The sequence below is a fragment of the Cryptomeria japonica genome, chromosome 6 (genome assembly GCF_030272615.1).
Source record: "Cryptomeria japonica chromosome 6, Sugi_1.0, whole genome shotgun sequence".
Classification (NCBI taxonomy): Eukaryota; Viridiplantae; Streptophyta; class Pinopsida; order Cupressales; family Cupressaceae; genus Cryptomeria; species Cryptomeria japonica.
In genome coordinates this window covers 50,276,968-50,296,299 of record NC_081410.1, presented here as the reverse complement: position 1 = coordinate 50,296,299, position 19,332 = coordinate 50,276,968, and the positions used below count along the sequence as shown (strand labels likewise).

The 19,332-nt window shown below is 39.7% G+C and overlaps 1 protein-coding gene across 3 annotated transcripts in view; it reads left to right on the top strand.

Annotated features, from left to right (window-relative positions):
• Positions 1-19,332, top strand: part of LOC131079419 (protein VASCULAR ASSOCIATED DEATH 1, chloroplastic) — a 179,452-nt gene that overhangs the window by 92,757 nt on the left and 67,363 nt on the right. For all 3 annotated transcript variants that reach the window (XM_058017360.2, XM_058017361.2, XM_058017359.2), the window contains exons 13-14: positions 859-925; positions 2,532-2,631. In XM_058017360.2, coding sequence (XP_057873343.1) covers positions 859-925; positions 2,532-2,631 — 167 coding nt within the window. The remainder of the gene's footprint in view (positions 1-858; positions 926-2,531; positions 2,632-19,332) is intronic.

The following is a 19,332-nucleotide window of genomic DNA, read 5'->3' as shown; positions in this document are numbered from 1 at the left end:
AGCTAATAGTGTCATGGTGAAATGCATGTAGTCATACTATCCCATCTAGCAAAGGAGAGAGCAGCCTTAATACTTTGAGCTAATAGTGTCATGGTGAAGTGCATGTAGTCGTACATTTATACCTATGGTGTGAGGATATTGATAATGTTTGAAACAGATTCCTTAGCTGTGGATTTTGTGGCCGTCATTATAAAATTTTAACCATTGCATAACTCATTACTCAATTGGGTCTATATCCATTCTATCAAATTGATCTATCAAGTATATCATGTCCTTGTTTCTTTGGATAGTAAGTCAGGAACAGTTACATTAAGGCATTTCAAGAATAGAGATATTATACCATTGCTTAAATATAGCTACAAGAGAAGAATGTAATTAGTTATAATTATTTATTAGTTAATAGTTATCCCTAATTTTACTGATTTCGTTTAAACTAAATTAGTCAATGGTTTCAAGGTCAAAAATAAATAAAGATAATTTTTAATTACTGAACGTTTTAGGCCACAATATGTATGCTTCTATCAGTTCCAAAAGGATTTGTAGGATTTCCTAGGTACTCGTTTTGGATGGATCTATTTACTTTATATTACTTTTATCAACTGCTGTGTTCTTATGCAAGTGTCAATGAGCATTAGATGGTCTGATGGCTCATAATGCGGTTTTTATTGGAATTTTATACAGAGTTGTATGGGTATGTAGCTGCCATAATTTGAAGTCTGGAAAATGCTTTGTGATTGCTTCTCTTTATAGGGTGCCTTGGCAAACTAAATAAATAATCTATCAACGTCTAAATATATGACTACCTTTTTACTGTATTACAAATCTTTGGAAGGTACTAACAATAGCTGTTTGAATCAGTCATTTGGTGGTCGAAACATCACAGCAGATGAATGATATACCTTATGGAGATTATTTTCGTGTTGAGGTATGGACAATGGAAGTCATTGAAGCCATAATATAAATTATGTTTACTCTCTACATTCTCAGAGCATATCCTTTTTATTATATCCAATATAATTTCACTGTTTTGCATTTCTTGTTGTCATTTTAGAAGTTAGCTATGGAATTAAGCGTAAAATCCTAGAGGTAATTGTTGGTGTCTGTTTTATCATCTACCAAACATTAGAATAAGATACCCAAAGGTATTCTATCCTCTCCTGAAAAATCACCGCTTATCATATGGCGATTCCAAGGTCTATCAAAAACCTAACCATTTGATCAAAGAGATCAAATCTCTTTTAGAACTTTTACAACCAATAATAAAAGGGCCAAAAATTATTTTGAAAAGCCTAAGGCACCAAAATATCTTTTATATGAGATTCAATGCAGGCCTATGTGACTGGTGCAAGACTTCAACAGACTATGTATAATGTAAGATTGGCTTTGATCATGCAGGCCAACTAATGTGCCTATCTTTCACATTATAACACCTAAACCATAATTAATCTCCAATGCACAGATATCTCAATGCAAACTATCAACATACCTATTAAAAGAATTTTCATGTGTATTTTACACCATTTAAGTTTCCAGACTTATCAATGCATTGGTACTTCAATGTACATGTTTGACAGAAATAGAAATGACTATACATGCAAGTATCCAGTTGTCAGCAAGAGTACTGTTAACACTCTTAATCAGCAAAGAACATTCAAGTAAGGCTTCAAAAAAGGCAGATGTGCCCTTATGCCTGATGCTTTGTTCTCTTGAAATCTGAAACGACATAAAATAATAATCCTCCTATTAAGTAGGCAATTGTTGATGAGAAAACAACTCTTTTGCAAGATAAAACTTTGTTCTTTCTTTACTCATAATCCTTCACAAACCACAGTGGAGGACATATCCGTATTCTTCCCCATATTGATTCAGAGGGGGAGAAAGGCTAGGATTACATGTATTTGATACTATAACATATGAATTGAGCAGCAACAAATGCAAGGAAATATAACCCACGATATTACCATTAAGTAAAATTTTATTAAAAGTGATACCATGAAGTATACATCTTATTTCCACCACCCTATACAAGTAAATTCCATTGTGACTCATAAGAATTTCAACAACACTCAGATGTGAATGACTTTTGGCTGAACTCTCACATCAGCTTTTGGATTCCTTAATTACAAGAAAATTCCTACTAAATTAATTGCGTTCTGACATTGTAACTTGAGACTATTCAATAACTTAGACAAAAAACCTTAATATATAACAGTTCCTAACAAGTTGATCATCAACATACATATCCTAACACTGATACATCATGATTTGTGACTTGGGAGACTAATAAAATGTTGAAAAATAAATAGATATACAGGTTATTCTTCTTCTTTCAATGCTTAGATACCATGTTTGAAAATGTAAATATGAGTCCTGTGTGTAACTTTAGTTGTATTTCAGAGTTTATATCATGATCATGCGATTGAGTAATTTACATAACATGATATGGGATACCAATCTTTCTTGCAAACTTTTTGGTAATATTTATTATTGTGTTAAAGCCTTTACATATTTGATGTAATGCCAACATTCAGGGCCTATGGGATGTGGAATGGACGTCTGATGAAAACAATACTCAGTGCATACTAAGGATCTATGTTAATGTTGCATTTTCAAAGAAAACGTTTTGGAAAGGTAATTTTTTTCTTACTAGTATGTCAGAGCACAACAGTCAAAAATGATGGCAAGGAACTTGTTTAATGAGTGGCCTGAAAATATTTCGCACATCATTTATAAGTAAAGAAAGTTGTAGATAAATTGCAAACAGACCATAATGGTAATTATATATCTGGAGTGAAGTAATGCACGGATGAACACAAGATTTTCAATACATAGATTTATTTAGCAAGCTTTTAGAATTAAGTTATTAATCGTACATTATATTTTAGTATCAACATTTTGGATCATATTCCATGATCCATCATTAAATTGAGATGATGGTAAAAGGATTGCTGGAAAACTAACATAATTAGTGTGCTGCCAAACAAAGTAATGGAAACCAAGAAGAGGAAGAGAAGGTTACTGTAATCAATAAGTAAAATAATGATTAGTGATGTACATAGTGATATAAAAAATAAAACAATAACAAATTAAACCATAATAAAATGTTAAAATAATGATACTTCATAAAGTAAATGCAAGGCGACAAAGGCCAAAATGATCAGGTGAGTTGGGAAGAGTAACAAAATAAAAGGTAAAAGGGGGAAAGTGGACAGGTAAACAAACAAGAACAAACAGAGAAAAATCCTAAAAGATAGATGCCAAGACGAGGAGGTCATGCATAAAGATGAATGATATAGCTCCAACATATGGAAGAATGAGAGTATGGGAGAAGATGAGGAGAAGAAGTGTTTGAACAAGAAAGGGAGCAAAATTCGAGCAAGGATGAGAAGGAGATGAAAACAATAGGAGTGAAAGTTGTCAGTGACTAATGATATGAATCTAGTGGTAACCCAAAAATTTTAAAAACTTGGTAAATTTATCAAATGTTTTTAAATATATAATTTTTTAATTTTTTTCTTAAAAAACACACACATTACTTAATTTGTAGAACATTTTATTGATTTCCACCATGTATGAATCAAAATTAGAGTTTAATACATATCATAGACCAAAAAATGAGTTTAACTTCTAAATACATATGAACTTCAAGTTTGAATATCAATTAAGATTATAAATCATAAATTTCTTCTATGACTAAACCTCAAAAAATCTGTTGCCACTCTAAGGGTGTTGTGGAAGTATATTCAATAGCTGTAATATCTTCAATAGGAGCCTCAATAGATGCCTCATATATAGTGATAGGATCAAGCTGTGTATGCGAGGAACCTATCTCTAATGGATCACCAACCTCACCTAAGGTTGGTGATCCATTAGAGATAGGTTCCTCGCATACACAGCTTGACTTATATTAAATGCCAACCTCATCTTCAATAGGAGCCTCAATAGATGCCTCATATATAGTGATAGGATCAAGCTGTGATAAGATCTTCCTAAACTTCCTCTCCAAATTAGCTAAATCGACATTGGTTAACAATGGCTCCACATCAACATCTTGGGCTCAACAATCCAATCTGAATATGGATTGTTGTTATCAAGGTCAAGTGTGTGATGAGTATCTTGTCCTTTTACCTCCTTTTCTTGCAATTGAAGGTTGTAGCCCACATAAACAAAGTCATTCAAGCTCTTTTGAGTTAACCTATTGTGCTTTTTTATGTGAATGGCCTCAAAAACACTCCAGTTGTGCTCACAACGAAAAACATTGTAACACTAGGATAAAATGTGGATGGCAAAGATTTTGAAGATTAGGTGTTGTAGCACCATAATCCTCACACCACAAATCTTCAAATATAACGTTTAGAACTTTGTAAGAATTTTAGTAAGCTTAAAAGTTAAAATAAATAGTAAATTAAATTTAAACATAAATATTTTTTTACCTAGTTGCAGAGTAGCTCTTTTTTAAATACAAATATTTGAAGAAAATAATGCCCCCTTTACTCTATTATAAATCTATATCCCATCAAGTATGAAGTCTCAAAATTTTGATGTATAGCTAGGTCAGATCCCTTGGGTGGGCTGACCTAGTCAACCGAATTACTAATGGGCCTTCGGCCTTAGCAATTTGCCTTTGTATTGGGCCCTATTTGAGTGGGTAAAGTAAATTCCTATAATTGTAACATGTAAAGGACTTCATGTAACGTGTGGCCCTAACTGTGTAAAGTTATTTCAATTTTAATTAAAGAACAAGTTATGAACTATGAATGCTATATATGGATATGAGGAATTATGTTAATGTCTAATAAATCTGATTTTTATTTGCAGGTCTGAAGGAGAGAGATCATTTAATATTTTCTATGTCTTCTCCAAATGAATTCAATTGGCATATATATTATTTAGGTAACCGGTCAATTGGTGTATTGACCGGTCATGCCTTTAGGCATGACCGATCAATGCACCCATTGATCGGTGCCTTTACAATTATACCATTAACACAATGCTGATTATCGGTTCAAAAACCCCCAATAGCATATTGTAATATCATAATATAATGACTGATCAATTTAATGAATCGGTTCATACAAACACCGATGATTCAAAGTGCACGATGAATATAATCCAACCGGTGCATTTGTTAACCAATGTTAATGCCAAATGAAGCGGTGTATTCATTAAACCCGATAACAAATATGCTCGATATAATTAAGCCCGATAACAGATGTGAATCGGTGCCAATGTTTATGCATCCGATAGCAAGTATGTATTGGCTAATTTAACCTGATAACTTATAGCATTTAATATAAGTCAGACATGAAGCATGTAGATAAATAACAGAACAAGGAAGGTTAGGAAGATCTTATCTTGCATAAGCTACCATGCATTAACAAACTGGGCGTATGGGTTAATGTAACTTGTAATTCAATAGGCCAGGACCTATTGAATGTGTAACTTGTAACTTGGGGCAAGACCTATGTAATTTGCAATTTAAATTATGTAACTTGGCGCCAATCTCTCCAAGGCCGACCTAGATCTTCAAGTGTTTGAAGATATATAAAAGGGGAGTGACTTGAGGTCACAAAGACATTCATTCATGCGATCATCTTCTGCCATATGCGAATTCTGATCTGCACTTCAGAAGTCAATGATTTCACCCTAGAAGATGGTGAATTCTTCCTAGAGGACAGCGAAGTCATTATCATGCATGGCAAACCTGATTTCATTTGACATGTTAGGTTTCTAGGCAAGCAAATCACCCTCAAGTCTAGTGAATCTCTCCTCATGCTGGGCGAACATGTTTGAGTGGAAGATATTTGCTTAAATCTGCCCCTACAGACTGTGAACATGAACTAGGGTCTGCTCTTTATCATTCTGGAAATTAATTAAGTTCAGATCAGAACTTAAGTCTCAGATAAGTCTGCTCCTATTCTGCCCTAGCTGGGAGAACTTGTAACTGGTTATTTTCGGCTCCTAATATAATCAGATCTGAGATCTTAGTTGCTGGGTTTTTCCTCCAAGAGGGAGGTTTTCCCCAGGTATCATCGTGTTATGTGTTTACTTTACTTTGCATTCTTATTTTCTGTTAATTACTGCTAATCTGATTGCTAAAACTAACACAAAGGTTCTCATTAACAACTTACATGTGTTGAATCTAAGCATAACCTTTGCATCTCATTCAAAAGAAGGGGAGGAAAAAAAACTTGGAGTTCATTTTTGATCTTATTTGACACATACAAATGTTGATTTCCCTCTTTGGCTTTATTCGTGGTCTCATATAAATACCCCATGGGGTTTTGATCCCCATCCACTAATGGTAGAATTGTAACCAATGGTTTTAACCACCAAATATTATGAGTTTACAAAATTAGAAAAATTTAATGTTAGAAAATTAAAAAAAAAGAAATTGGAGATTGAAAACTTATATTAGTGATCTCCTCCATGACTTCGACAAATCTATCATAAAATATTGTTTTCACAACCTTCTCTATTACAGCATTCCTACAATAAAAACTCTATAATCATCTTTCACTCACAAACATGCACCTAAGATTGGGCGTTATAACTAATATACTTTGCAAGATGAGGAAATTAGTGGCCAAGCATGTCACCTGTAATCCCACAAAACCCTTGTCATCAATGCGCACTCTCATAATATTAAGAACCCATGTGTGGTTGTAGATATACTTTGTGATATTCCATCTTCAACAACATTTTTCACCTGCGTTCAAGGAGTAGATCAAGGCAATGGGTAATGCAAGGGCTCTAAAGCAATGTTGGGTGCCTTGTTTGTAGAAGTCTATCAACTGCTACATATAGAGCTACTTTGTTCCTTATTATTTGAATGACATTCTCGGTCCCACCTCTATCACCACTTCATCCTACATGTTTTTTTTTGCTCAATAATAGGCCGTAGTTGAGATTTTATTAATATTATGAAAAGAGATTACATATAACTGCCAGAAGCCAAAATGTTTCAAGCCATAAACTAGAACTAGACCGAAGAGAATAGAAAGAGAAGAGCTATAACTAGACTATCAGAGAACCATTCTGACCATAGATAACACCTTCCACAGACGAGGAGGAAAATAGACTTCTAACATGCTCGATATACTGTCTTTACATAAACAGACTAAGAGGAGAAAAACATATTAGAAGATTGCAAACAAAAGAGTTGTAAGAGCGCAAACTCATTGAACAGAGAAACCAGTTAACAACCCAAAACAAAGGATACATCCACAGTGGCCTCCATCAGCTCCTCATTCGAGTTGTTGCTGCTTGAAGACTCTTCATCATCCTCATCCCACAAACCCATTGATGTTTTGTAATTCTTGACCCATGGAGCTCTAACATCCACCTCGTTGCCAACCGTCAACACCAAAGAGCCGTCCTCTACAAAACCCATCAATTGTTTCAAGAATTCTAGACTCATTCTGATAGCAGGCTTCCTATCCTCCCACAAGGCCTGATTCCAAATGTATAAAATGGGTCCATCCGAGTGACCAAAATCCCATTTCTCCTAGTTGTTCTATAGTTGGAAGCATGAGATATGGTAAGATTTTGATCAATTTCCTAGATAACACTATCCAAATCTCAAAGGAAATCTTGTTGAACACCCAGATACATAAAACCTGTGTTGCAGCCTTTGAATCCTCCATATTTAGCACCATGGCAAGGAAGAAGGCCGAAACCTGTGGCCCACAAACAAGAACTTGACCCCAAGTATTTTCCGGAGAGCATGAAGAAACAGTTCATGCGAAAAATTTGTGATTTCTCGCAAACTTTTTATCTGTAATGGCTCCGAAGAAGGCCATTTGCCTTTTGCTGGCTGCAAGACAAATGTTGGAGTCCATCCTTGTCCAAACCTCTAATAGATGCAAAATGAAGAAACTCGGAATGAACCAAAAGCCAACCATCTACCTATTTAATATCTCCTTCATTCATCTTCTTGGGTAAGTTTCCATCATGAAGAGTAAATGCTAAATTCAGCTCCCATCATATCAAATCTGCAATAATCTTTACTTGAAACCAAATACGTGCGACTATACGAATTCATCCGTTGGTGAGTTCGAGACGCCAGAGCTTTGCCATGGGGAAAGGAAATAACCAAATGAATAATTCCCAAATATCAAAAAGATATGATAACCCGTCACATCGATCTAAATACCTCATAAAGGAAGAGAGACGACTTATGTGGCAAGTGAGTTTGAACTCTACATAAGCTGCCTTATTGGACGTTGGATCCCATCTATCTACTTAGATGTTTCCCATAGTCTGGGAAGTGGATTTGAAATTCAACTTACTGCCCTATTATTCATAATCTTCAGATTTGATTACTCCCTTTTAAAAATTGTCACAGAAGATATCAAATGACACTTATAAAGGTGGTATTGGTGACCCACACTTAATATTAGATAGAATTTCAACCTTGAAAATTGACTAGGCTTCCTTGAGATTAACCTTGGCAATCCAAACATACCACCTTGCTATATTCAAAGCTCCTTTATCTACTCTCCATCTGCACCTTTATTGGCTAACTCGTCCGCCAATCCATTCCCCTCCTTGTAAATATGATTGAGCGTTATTGCTTCAAAGGATCTAAAAATGTCCATTGTTCTTCCAAGTAAAGCATTCAATTTCCAATTCAAGGTCGATTCCCTTCTCAAAGCTTTGATCGCTATAGCTGAATCTCCCTCTATTTCCAACCTTTGTATGCCTAAATCCTTACATTTCAAGAGTCCTATCAGTTATGCTTGAAATTCAGCAACATTATTGTTATCGGGAAAAAGTGTATAGTTATTAATGTTAATTATCAATAGTTAGTTAGCCGACGGGTAGGTAGTTGGAGTCGCGACGGTTGTGTCGCACCCCTTCGGTAGTCATATATTGTATCACCTCCGGGTGTTTGAAGACATGTATTGTTAACGACGGATATAATATGAACATCCTTTGACATTAATGGAAAGCTTATTCTGGTACTTTTATATTTGCATTGTACATTGCTGTTCAATTTCTGTATTCTTCCTGTTTACCCAGTGAGGTAAACATTTGGCGCCGTTGCCTAGACGAACTCAGGAATGGAAGACACGGATGGCGCACAGACACAATGGGCCTACCCGTTGGTGAAGTAAACCCGGAGAACCGACGACAGCAAATTTTACGAGAATTTCATGAGCGCCAGGATGACGGACGTAGGGAAGACCGACAAAGGACAAATAATCCTTAAATTGTGAAAGGAGAGAAATAAAGAACACTGTTAGAAGCAGAAGAATTATGTTGATTGTATACAAAAGAATGAATTAATAAAGACGTGTTGTGTTTTGATTTATGTGTTGAGAAACATGAAATTGTACCACAATTAATGCCCAATTTACTGAATAAAGACAGAAATAAGAAATTAGAAACCGACGAGTGGGAGGCTGCGCAGAAGGCTTTGATTCTGGAACAACGTGTAGAACGTAGACGGAGGCTGAGGCAACTTGCCGAAGGACGACCTGCCGAAGGGTTGCCCGAAGGGAACCAAGGAGGTGTCACGGAAGGTGCAGAAGCCGAGGGGAATTTCTACGCGTCGCCAGACTACGGTAGAGCGAGAAGCCTTGAAGAGTTTCTGGAGGAAACTAGGTTACGGAGAGAACTAGTTGAAGAGACTCGAGATCGGTTCAAAAACTTATCTCTCACGCCACAAAGGGAGGATCACCGAAGGGAGCCGGGCACGGGTGACGACGAAGTGCCACAAAGGGAGGATCACCGAAGGGAGCCTGGCACGGGTGACGACGAAGGGGAAGTTAACCGCACGGTAGGTACAAGGCAGAACACCGTACCTTTGGTCACCACCACAGGAGGCATCAGCGGCATCGGAGGGAGCAGCACCGGAGGGCAGACACAGCCACAACCACCTCCAAGTAGACGATTTCCATCAATGGCGACCAAACAGAAGTTACCCAAATTCAACGGGGATAGCAAAGATGATCCCGCACGGCATTGCCGTACATGCGAAACCATCTGGACAGCCAACGGGGTGACTGACCAGGATGAATGGATGAAGCAGTTCCCCGCCACACTGAGAGGAGTGGCTATTGACTGGTACGCAGACTTGGATAAAACCAGTGTAACTACGTGGGATGAATTGAAGAAGGCATTCGAGAAGGAATTCCGGCTTCTCCGGGATGATAACGAGATAGTTTCCGAAATCTACGGAACAAAGCAAGGAAAGAAGGAGACTGTACGGGCGTACGGGCGCCGACTAAAAGAGTTAGTCGGGAAAATGGAAAGCCAACCGGCTGATGGCTTGAAGAAGAGGTGGTTTGTCGAGGGTTTGAACCCTAAGCTACGACGGAAGATGAAAATTGTGCCTCCAACATCCTACGACGACGCATACAACCGGGCCATGGACCTGGAAAGTGAAAATAAGACGGCCAAAAAGAAGAAGAATAGACCTTCATCATCATCTGAAGATGATGACACATCGGAAGAAGAGAGTAGTAGTGACGAGAAGTCGAGGAAGAAAGTCACAGCCCTTCAAAAAGATATGGAAAGGATGTTAAAAGAATTTAAGACAATGAAGGGGACTACAAGTAAGGACGATGAACTATGGTGCACGGAGTGTAAGGAGAGCGGCCACACGAAAGGTGCCTGTCCCAAGAAGGCATTTTGCGACATCTGCCAGATTATGGGTCATTCTACGAAGGAATGTCCATACAATCTGAAGGCACGTAACCAGCAAGTGCTCTTTGCGCAGGAGCAGCCATCCACATCGGAGGCAAACAATAATGCATCATCTGGAGGATACCGGGACAACAGACGCGGCGGTGGAAGGAATAGCAACAATACCAATAACGGAAGCCGTCTCCAGTATGACGCCAAGGGCCGGCCAATTATCCAATGTAGGGCCTGTAATCAGTGGGGGCACTTCGCCCGTGATTGCACGAAGGAAGCCACCCCTCAGCACCTCTGCCGTTGGTGTGGGCCAGGCGACCATGAGGATGCAAATTGCCCGCAGGCAGGGGTGAATCTCCTCAACATTGAGAAGGCTGAGAAGACTGGTGAGAAAGAAGTACTGGCGATCACCCGCGCCCAGACGAAAAAAGCCACTTATCCCGACCCCCGTACGGAGAAGGAGAGATTACGGGAGGCAAAGGCCAATATTGAACATGAGATGACAACCGAACGACGGGACAACGAGGTGGCGAGTACATCATTCCGTACGGAAGTGGAAAATAACATCATTGGGCAAATATTGCAGATGGAGGTGCCGATAAAGGTAAAAGACCTTCTAGACTATATGCCACAATTGAGGACTGCCATCCTCACCAATGTGCAAAGCACCGCATCGTCGAGTGCACCACAGGTAGGGGTTCCCGCCACCGCTACGAAGAGTACACCACAGGTGGAGGTTTCCGTCAGCCCTTCGACTGACCCGATGTTACTAGCCTTGAGCAGTGGTAGACACCCAGCTGTGGTAGAAATGGGTATCCGTGGGACTATTCTGAAGGACACCATTGTGGACGGTGGATCTGGGGTGAATGTACTACCAGAAGAAACATGGAAGCGGCTGGGGAAGCCCACCCTGTGGCCACCCACATTCAACCTGGTGGGAGCGGACCAACACGGCATTAAGCCACTCGGCCTGTTGATGGCCCAGCAAGTGACAATTGGTACGCAACCATTCTTGTTAGATTTCGTGGTCATTCCCTCGAAGAAGAAAGGCTATGACGCCATCCTGGGGAGAGTGTGGTTGATCAACGCAAGGGTAAACCACAACTGGAAGAAAAATACACTTTCCATGGAGAAGGGAGGGCGAAAATATACCATTGACCTACACACCCAAAATGTCGGCGAAGAGCTCGCCTCTTCCGACTCGGAGGACTCTAATAAAGGGGAAGGGGGTTCCGATGAAAGTAAGGGCAAGAACGCGATGGAGCCGAACAGTGAAGGGGTGCTAGAATTGGAGGGATGCTCTGAAGATGAGAGATGCTCACTTAACGGGCTCTTCCATTGGCAGATGGAAGATTACGAAATGTTCCAAAGCTACAGGCTCGAAGTAGAGGAACCAGAGCAACCAACAGAGGTGTACCTGCCGGAATACAAAGAATATTGGAAGGGAGACGCCCCAAACCCTGGCGACGTAAATAATCCGAAGAGTGTCGGCACCGATTGGAACCCTGTGTGGAAGGCCGCAGCCTTCAAAATCTTTATTATCCTTCTTCTTCTTATGTACGGGAAGGAGGTCGTGGTCCCTGTAGAATTTGTGGTTCCAGGTCTTTCAATGACCAGTGAAAATAGATTGGCCACCAACGGGTACAAATTGAAACCTTACCACGCGAAGCGCGTAGGGGACCCGAGAGGCCAGACAGACACTCGAGAGTCCGGAGGGGGACCCGAGAGGATGGAAGGAGACTCGAGAGGCCGGGCAGGCGACTCGCCAGGTATAGGACCAAAACAGGAGACTGTCGAGCGAGGAAAACCGAGAAGGATGAAGGGCAATCCCAGAGATAGGGGACCCGAACAGACGACTTTCTAAGACATCTAAATTAGGAGAGGAGGGAAAAAAAAAAAAAAAAAACCGTACGGTCATATGACAGGCGACCGTACGGTCAAAAAAATTAATAATATAAAAAAAAAAAAAAGAAAAAAAAGAAAGAAAGAAAGAAAAACGAAGGAAAAGAGACCACCGTACGGTGGCACCACCAACGGTGGACACCACCGAAGGTGGAACCCACCGTGCGGTGGAAGCCACCGATGGTGGAACCCACCGTGCGGTGGACACCACCGAAGGTGGAAGCCACCGTGCGGTGGCACCACCGAAGGTGGAGCCCATCGTGCGGTGGAAGCCGCGAAGGGCCGCGTGGGCATAAAGCCGCCTACCGAAGGGAAAACCGTCGAAGGAGATAAAAAGCTACCGAAGGGAAAGCCGCACATGCCAAAGGAGATAAAAAGCTACCGAAGGGAAAGCCGCACATGCCGAAGGAAGAAAAGAAGCCGAAGGGAAGACAATCACCGCACAAATGCAGAAAGAACCAGTTACACCGCACGAAGTAGGGAAGTATGGCGGGACATTACAGTGCCTAAAAATAAAAAAAAAAAAAACGACGACGGATTGAAAAATGATTCGATGACATCTGGAGCCTGGACACTAAAAATATTGGAGTGTAGAAGAAGGGTTTTTGACATCATAAAATATCACAGAAATGCAGTGCGCCATGGACTTTCATGGGGTTCTGAAGGTTGTAAATTGGTGTCCTGTACTGCGACAGGGAGCGCACCTGGGGCGCTGCCCCAGGACCCCGCGAGGGGCGCTGCCCCTCGACCCCGCGGGGGCGCTGCCCCTCGACCCCGCTGGGGGCGTTGCCCCCAGACCCCCAGTTTATTTTGGAGCTACAGAATACCATGGGAAGTGTTGTGCTTGTCCGTACTGTGAGAAGGAAGCCTGCAGCTAAGCATTGGCGGGAATGCCATAAGCCGTAGAGGGAGACGGATTTGGAGGTTGGGAACAAACAGAGTTTGAGGGAAGGCATTGCAGGTCCGCACAGTTGTATGACACCAGGGAGTTATTCAGTTCAGTTTTTAGCCTTTGGGGAGTGTGATGGCGGATTTGAGGTGTCTCCTAGCATTTGTGCCAGCGGATTGTGGTCACCTCCAGGCATGACTGGTACGCTTTGAGGAACTCGGAGGATGTCTCGGCGGGACGTGAGGTTGCCGTGGTGGATGCATAGAGGGCTCGGGAGGAGGTTGCCCTGGTGGATCCAATGGTCTTGCCACACTTAGCAATATCGACTCCATCTCATTGATGAATGACACAACCTGCCCCACATATACGAGGATTTCCTCTAGCCGAAACTGTCAAAATTCAATTTATGCCAACCCTCTCGGTGAGGTAACCAAATGTAGTCCATCCTTGCTTGATTACTCTCCACCACCCCCCCCCACCGCTTGCCAAAGAAGTGTGGGACTTTGAGCCCTTCCCATCTACCTCTGGTGATGCCATCCCAGTGTGTGAATTTGGAGTTCTTATGAGAGAGCTTTTCATTTCTACTCTTAACCACATCGACTATTGTTGTTTCTATTTTGTTAAGAATGCAATCTCCATGCATTTTATCCCCTTTGAAGATCCTTTTGTTTCTTTCTTTCCAGATTTCCCAGACCAAGATTGAGGGACGGACTATCCACAATACACCATACAACCCTGTCCTATTGAGCAACGACCAACTCTGGAAAAGGTTCAATATGTCCAAAGGCAATGTTGCGGACCATCCCAATTTTGCACACAAGCATTGCTAGCAGTTTAGGGAGTAAGGGCAATGCAAAAAGAGATGATTAATCGTTTCTTCCTCCTGATCACATAAAACACATTTGGATGGGCGATTAAAGCCAATCTTCTTAAACCACACTATTGTGAGAATCTTACCTTTTAACATTGCCCAAGCAAATATCCTTCTTTTGGCAAACACCATTCACTCCAACATAACAGTAAAGGTAGATCTGATTGCACCCAATTCTGCTTCCTAATGAGATCCCTATATCCGTCTTTAGCATTATAGGTTCTTGATTTAGCCCCAACCCACACTAATCTGTCACTTGAATCCCTAAAAGCCAGGGATTTGCCCTGAAGGATGTCATTTAGTTGTCGGATGTCTTCCCTTGGTAATAGGATGTCTTGAAAAGATTTCCATCCCCACCCTAAGGCTTTTCCTTCATTAAAACTCACATAATCCTTAACATGAATACCCCAACTCCTCTCCAATACTACTCTTAACTGAACTGTATCCATAGAGGAGTTGATTGAGGAGTAACCACCCCAAAAGTCATTCCAAAACAAAGCCTTGGAACCATCTGCTATGTCCCAAGTCAGTTTTTCCATAATTAATCCTTTGCACATTAAAATGAAATTCGGTACTCTTGAGACCCTAAGAGGGTTAACCCCTAGCATTCCAAGTTATTAAGGACCTCTTGTTAGGGGCATTAAGGCCCCTAGCGTTCCAAGTTATTAAGGACCTCTTGTTAGGGGCATTAAGGCCCCTAGCGTTCCAAGTTAGTAGCTTCATGATTCCTTGGGAAGGTTCTTCCCCTTCCTTGCATTTAACATTGTAGCTATCCTAGTTTGGTCAACAACAAATCCATCTTTCATCCTAAGTTCAGCTAGGGACTTTCTTCCTCTTCGTTTCCTTGATACTTTACCATAGTCTCATGTGTCCCTCTGAGGGCAACATTGACATAATCCTAAGCAGTCCTCCTCGCCCTCCACCTCCTCCATCAAAAAAGGGTTCTCTCCACCTAGAGGAAGATCCTATTCGATTTCCTCAATCCTTTCATTTTCCAATACACTCTTGACCATTTTGTCATTTGCTTCTCTTAGCTTCCCTAAATTAATATTTCCTGATGGAGATAAGCCTAAAAATTCACAAACCGCTTCTAACTTTGAATTCTCACCTTCTTGCTCTATATCTACCACCTCTGTTTGGATATCTTCTAATGTCTCTCTTGACTTGTGTCTCCCAACTAGCACATCCTGTTGGTCCTTTAAAGAGACCAAATTCCCTTCTTTGTTAAACCCCTCCCTCCCATTCCTATTGAGGAGAGACATTTGCAAAGTGATTTCTTCGTTTAGAGCCTTACTATCCTTCTTTAATTCATTGAGTTTCTCTAAACTCGTCACACTTATGATAGTTTGATCAAGCTCTGTCAGAGGCTCTTTATTCCTCTCCAAATCCTAATTCATGCTTTGAATTGGAGCCTCCAGAGTTCCATCTAAACCAGTGTCCTCTTTACCTTTGTCCTTTACTACCTCTGGACTAGCTCCTCAAATCAATTGATCTAACACCTCTTGATTAGTTTGGATGACAAACTCGCTCTCCCTAACCCCTATGATTATCCTCAATCAACTTAACTAGCAATTGTGTTTTTCCTCCTTCTGATAATCCAATTCCTTTACCCTTAATTGTTCTTTCCATACTAATCCTCTGAGCTTCTTCCAAGATTGTGGAATTCTCTTCGCCAAGAATATTAGTAGAACTTCCTACTTTCATGATTTCCCTCAGCAGGTATTTCCTAAGAGTTCTATTATTCATCACCTCAATTTTTTGCTTCCATTTGCCAAATTCAAACAATATTTATATCTCTTTGTAAATCTCCATGTCTGAGTCTATCTCTAAATATAGGTTTGCTATGTCTCCCGACTTTCCATTTAAAAAAGACCTCTTCTACTCCTAGAAATGCTCCCAAAGCATCACCGATCCTAACTAGATATTCTTTGTTCCAAAACTCCGTTGGGAGTCCAACTAGACTAATCCATATTTGTTTTTTGCTAAAAATGTTTTTAGAGGGGTCAAAGCTAGGGTTCCAATTTAATCTATAGAAACTTGAACCTTTGTAAAAAATTGGAATGCCATAAAGAAGCTCCATCTTTAGGTTTAAATCTATACATTCTATCAAGAAAAATCTTTTTGTAGGGGGCAAATACTCAACTTGCCTGGAAAGGACAATTTCCACCAATCCATGATTTCCTCATGCGAGCCGCCTATCTTGCACCATTTGAAAAACAATGCCCTATTCTGTAATCGTTCTGTCGTAGTTGTCAATAAGTTTGGAGGTAGGACAAACAGCTTGCTATCGATTTTCCTAACCGAAAATTGATCTGCTTTTTGCTTAGCTCCTATGAATCAATTCTAGCTCAAGCTTCCACCCCCCAGTGGTTTCTTTTTCCATTTCCATAATCGTTTCTAAAGCTTATCCGGATTCATATTTTTCAATTCCTTTTGAGCCCATGTCGAATTTTTGAAGATCTCCCTTCGGACCTTTTGCCCCCCTCCATTTTGTAAATCACCAAACCTCCGGTTAGGGTTTGTCCATGATTGATTTTGGGAATCACGAAACCATCTATCTCTGATTGGATTTTTGTTTGCTCCTGAAGCCACCCCATTTTCCTGAGTGCTTGCAGAGTCCAACTCTCTCCCCCTCCATCTACGAAACGGTTTTTGAGTAATTTTGTTCTCCTTCCATGGCTGTCGTTATAGAGGCCATCAAGACCCCATTTTTTTATTTGTTTAATAATAGCACTTCATCCTACATGTTACACAAGTTCTCGAAATTTTTTATTTCATTGGAGGCATATTAATCCCGTTTTTTAAATCGACAATTTTTTAACTTTGTATGTCCAAATTTGTAATGTCCCCAAATTTTTATTGACTTAATTAAATTAATTAATTAAGCTGCCCAAAAATTAATAATGTTTCAAAAGGGATTACTTTAATAGATTTTAAATATGGAATAAAGTGAAAATAATAAAATAAGTCACTTCATTAAATAAATTTCTCCAGCAATTAAAGTCAGCCTAATCTAGATGTTTCTTGTCGATCCTTATAACGAGGTTCCTGAGGTTGTAGCAAGGCATGCTTGTGAATTTGATATGATCAATGATGAGAGGCTGAGGATGGGAACCTTCAGTTGATCAACAAGGGTTGGACGAAAATCTGACTCTTCCTATTGATGTAAAGATTCAATAAAAGACATGAATGAAGAGTGTGATGAACATTCCCTCATCATTAGTGCCAAAGAAAGAAAGTTACAGCAAGGGAGAGTTATAGGGATAATAAGAATGATAGCATTGATGTTAAGAGGAAGAATCACAAAAAGTATCTTCAAATGAAACCTAAAAGCATAAAAAAGGGGAATTCACTTGTGCAATAGTTCAGCAACAAGGGAAAGTAATAGATTGGTAAATGCATATCCAAGATCCTAAATAATAAATAACTTCATACTCTTCACCCATGCACATGAAGAGATTGAAGATTTTGAAGAACAAGGGGTTATCATTTGAGAGCAAATAACTAATTCCCATACAAGAGGAGTAGCAGAGCATGGGGGAGCATTAGAGAATCTCCAACAGGGGGAGAAGTTTGGTCCTGTCACAATTGATGTTGCTGTACAATCAGATGTTTCTCATGATCAATTCAGTGAATGTTTGATAAACATCCCTTTGCCATTGTTGTCAAAGGGGGAGAGATATAGAAAGGGGGACAGTTAGAAGGGATGATATGGATTATGTTGCCATCAATGACAAAGGGGGAGATTGCTGGAAATATTGTCATTAATGTCAAAGGTGAGAAAGCGATGTTGTCATTGATGTCAAACATAAAAAGACAAATGTTTATCATTAACATCAAAGGTGAAATGAGTCGTTATAATTAATGTCAAGGTACATAAGCAAGATCATAAGTGGTTTAGTTAATGCCAAAGAATTGTGTGATAGAGATATGAATAGAGATATTAAAGTTTAAATTAAAGATTTAAACTCATTAGTTTTTTACTCCCATACGGCCATGACAAACACTTCCATAATAAATATCAGCAGCAACATGTTGATAACATAGGCAAATTATTTTATAAAGAATGGGGAGTTTATGAAATGGAAAGTTCATAAAAGACAAAGACTATACCTTGTTATGGCATTGAGTTTAAAACCAATGCAAATGGCAACTCCATCATCTACATGGTCGACTTTATAAAACAGTCGACTTCATCCTTGGTGAGTGATTATTAATGAGTAGAGATAAAAGTGAAGGCAGTGATAAAGACAACAGTTATAGTACAACATGGATAAGCGATGCATGAAGATGCATAAATTATGATTGATACACAACAATTAAAGACAAAGTTAAAGAGGCATATGCTTTTTGGTCTATTTACACACATCTTACTTCCTAATTAATTTGATATAATTTTCTCAATCTGCTATGATACAGATTATAAATCTGTTTTGAACACTCCCAAAATCTGTTTTGAAGACACACACACACAAACAATTCTGTCATACAAATCTAATCATGATCTGTCCACATGTCTACAACTGATCTTCTCACAGTGTTCTCAACAAATCTGCACTTGATCCTTTTCAAAATTTTCCTTATACCTTCAGCATTATACACTTCTCACTTACAGGTGTATATAATTATTATAATCTCAGCACGCATACACCCACAAATTTCTAACATCCCCGACAATTTTTATTTTTAATTTTTAACAAGATTACAATCACACCAACACCTGTTAGGGTTAGAATAAGAAAACTAAACCAGCTGAAAGGAACCCTACATCTTTTGATCACCGAGAGCCCAAGTTGGGAGGGTGAGAGCATACGGTGGCAGGGGATCGTTAGATGCAAACCTCTGAAAATGCTTATTACAATAATGGCCGGCAAGCCAGCGCCTTCCACTTTCCAGCAGGTAAAACAAGGAAACTTGGCGGTAAACCAGCCAAGTAAACAAAACACACTCAAGCACAAATCACTCTATTGCAATATTTCAGCGGGAGGACTGGACACTTACAACAAAGCTCAACTCAACCACTTAT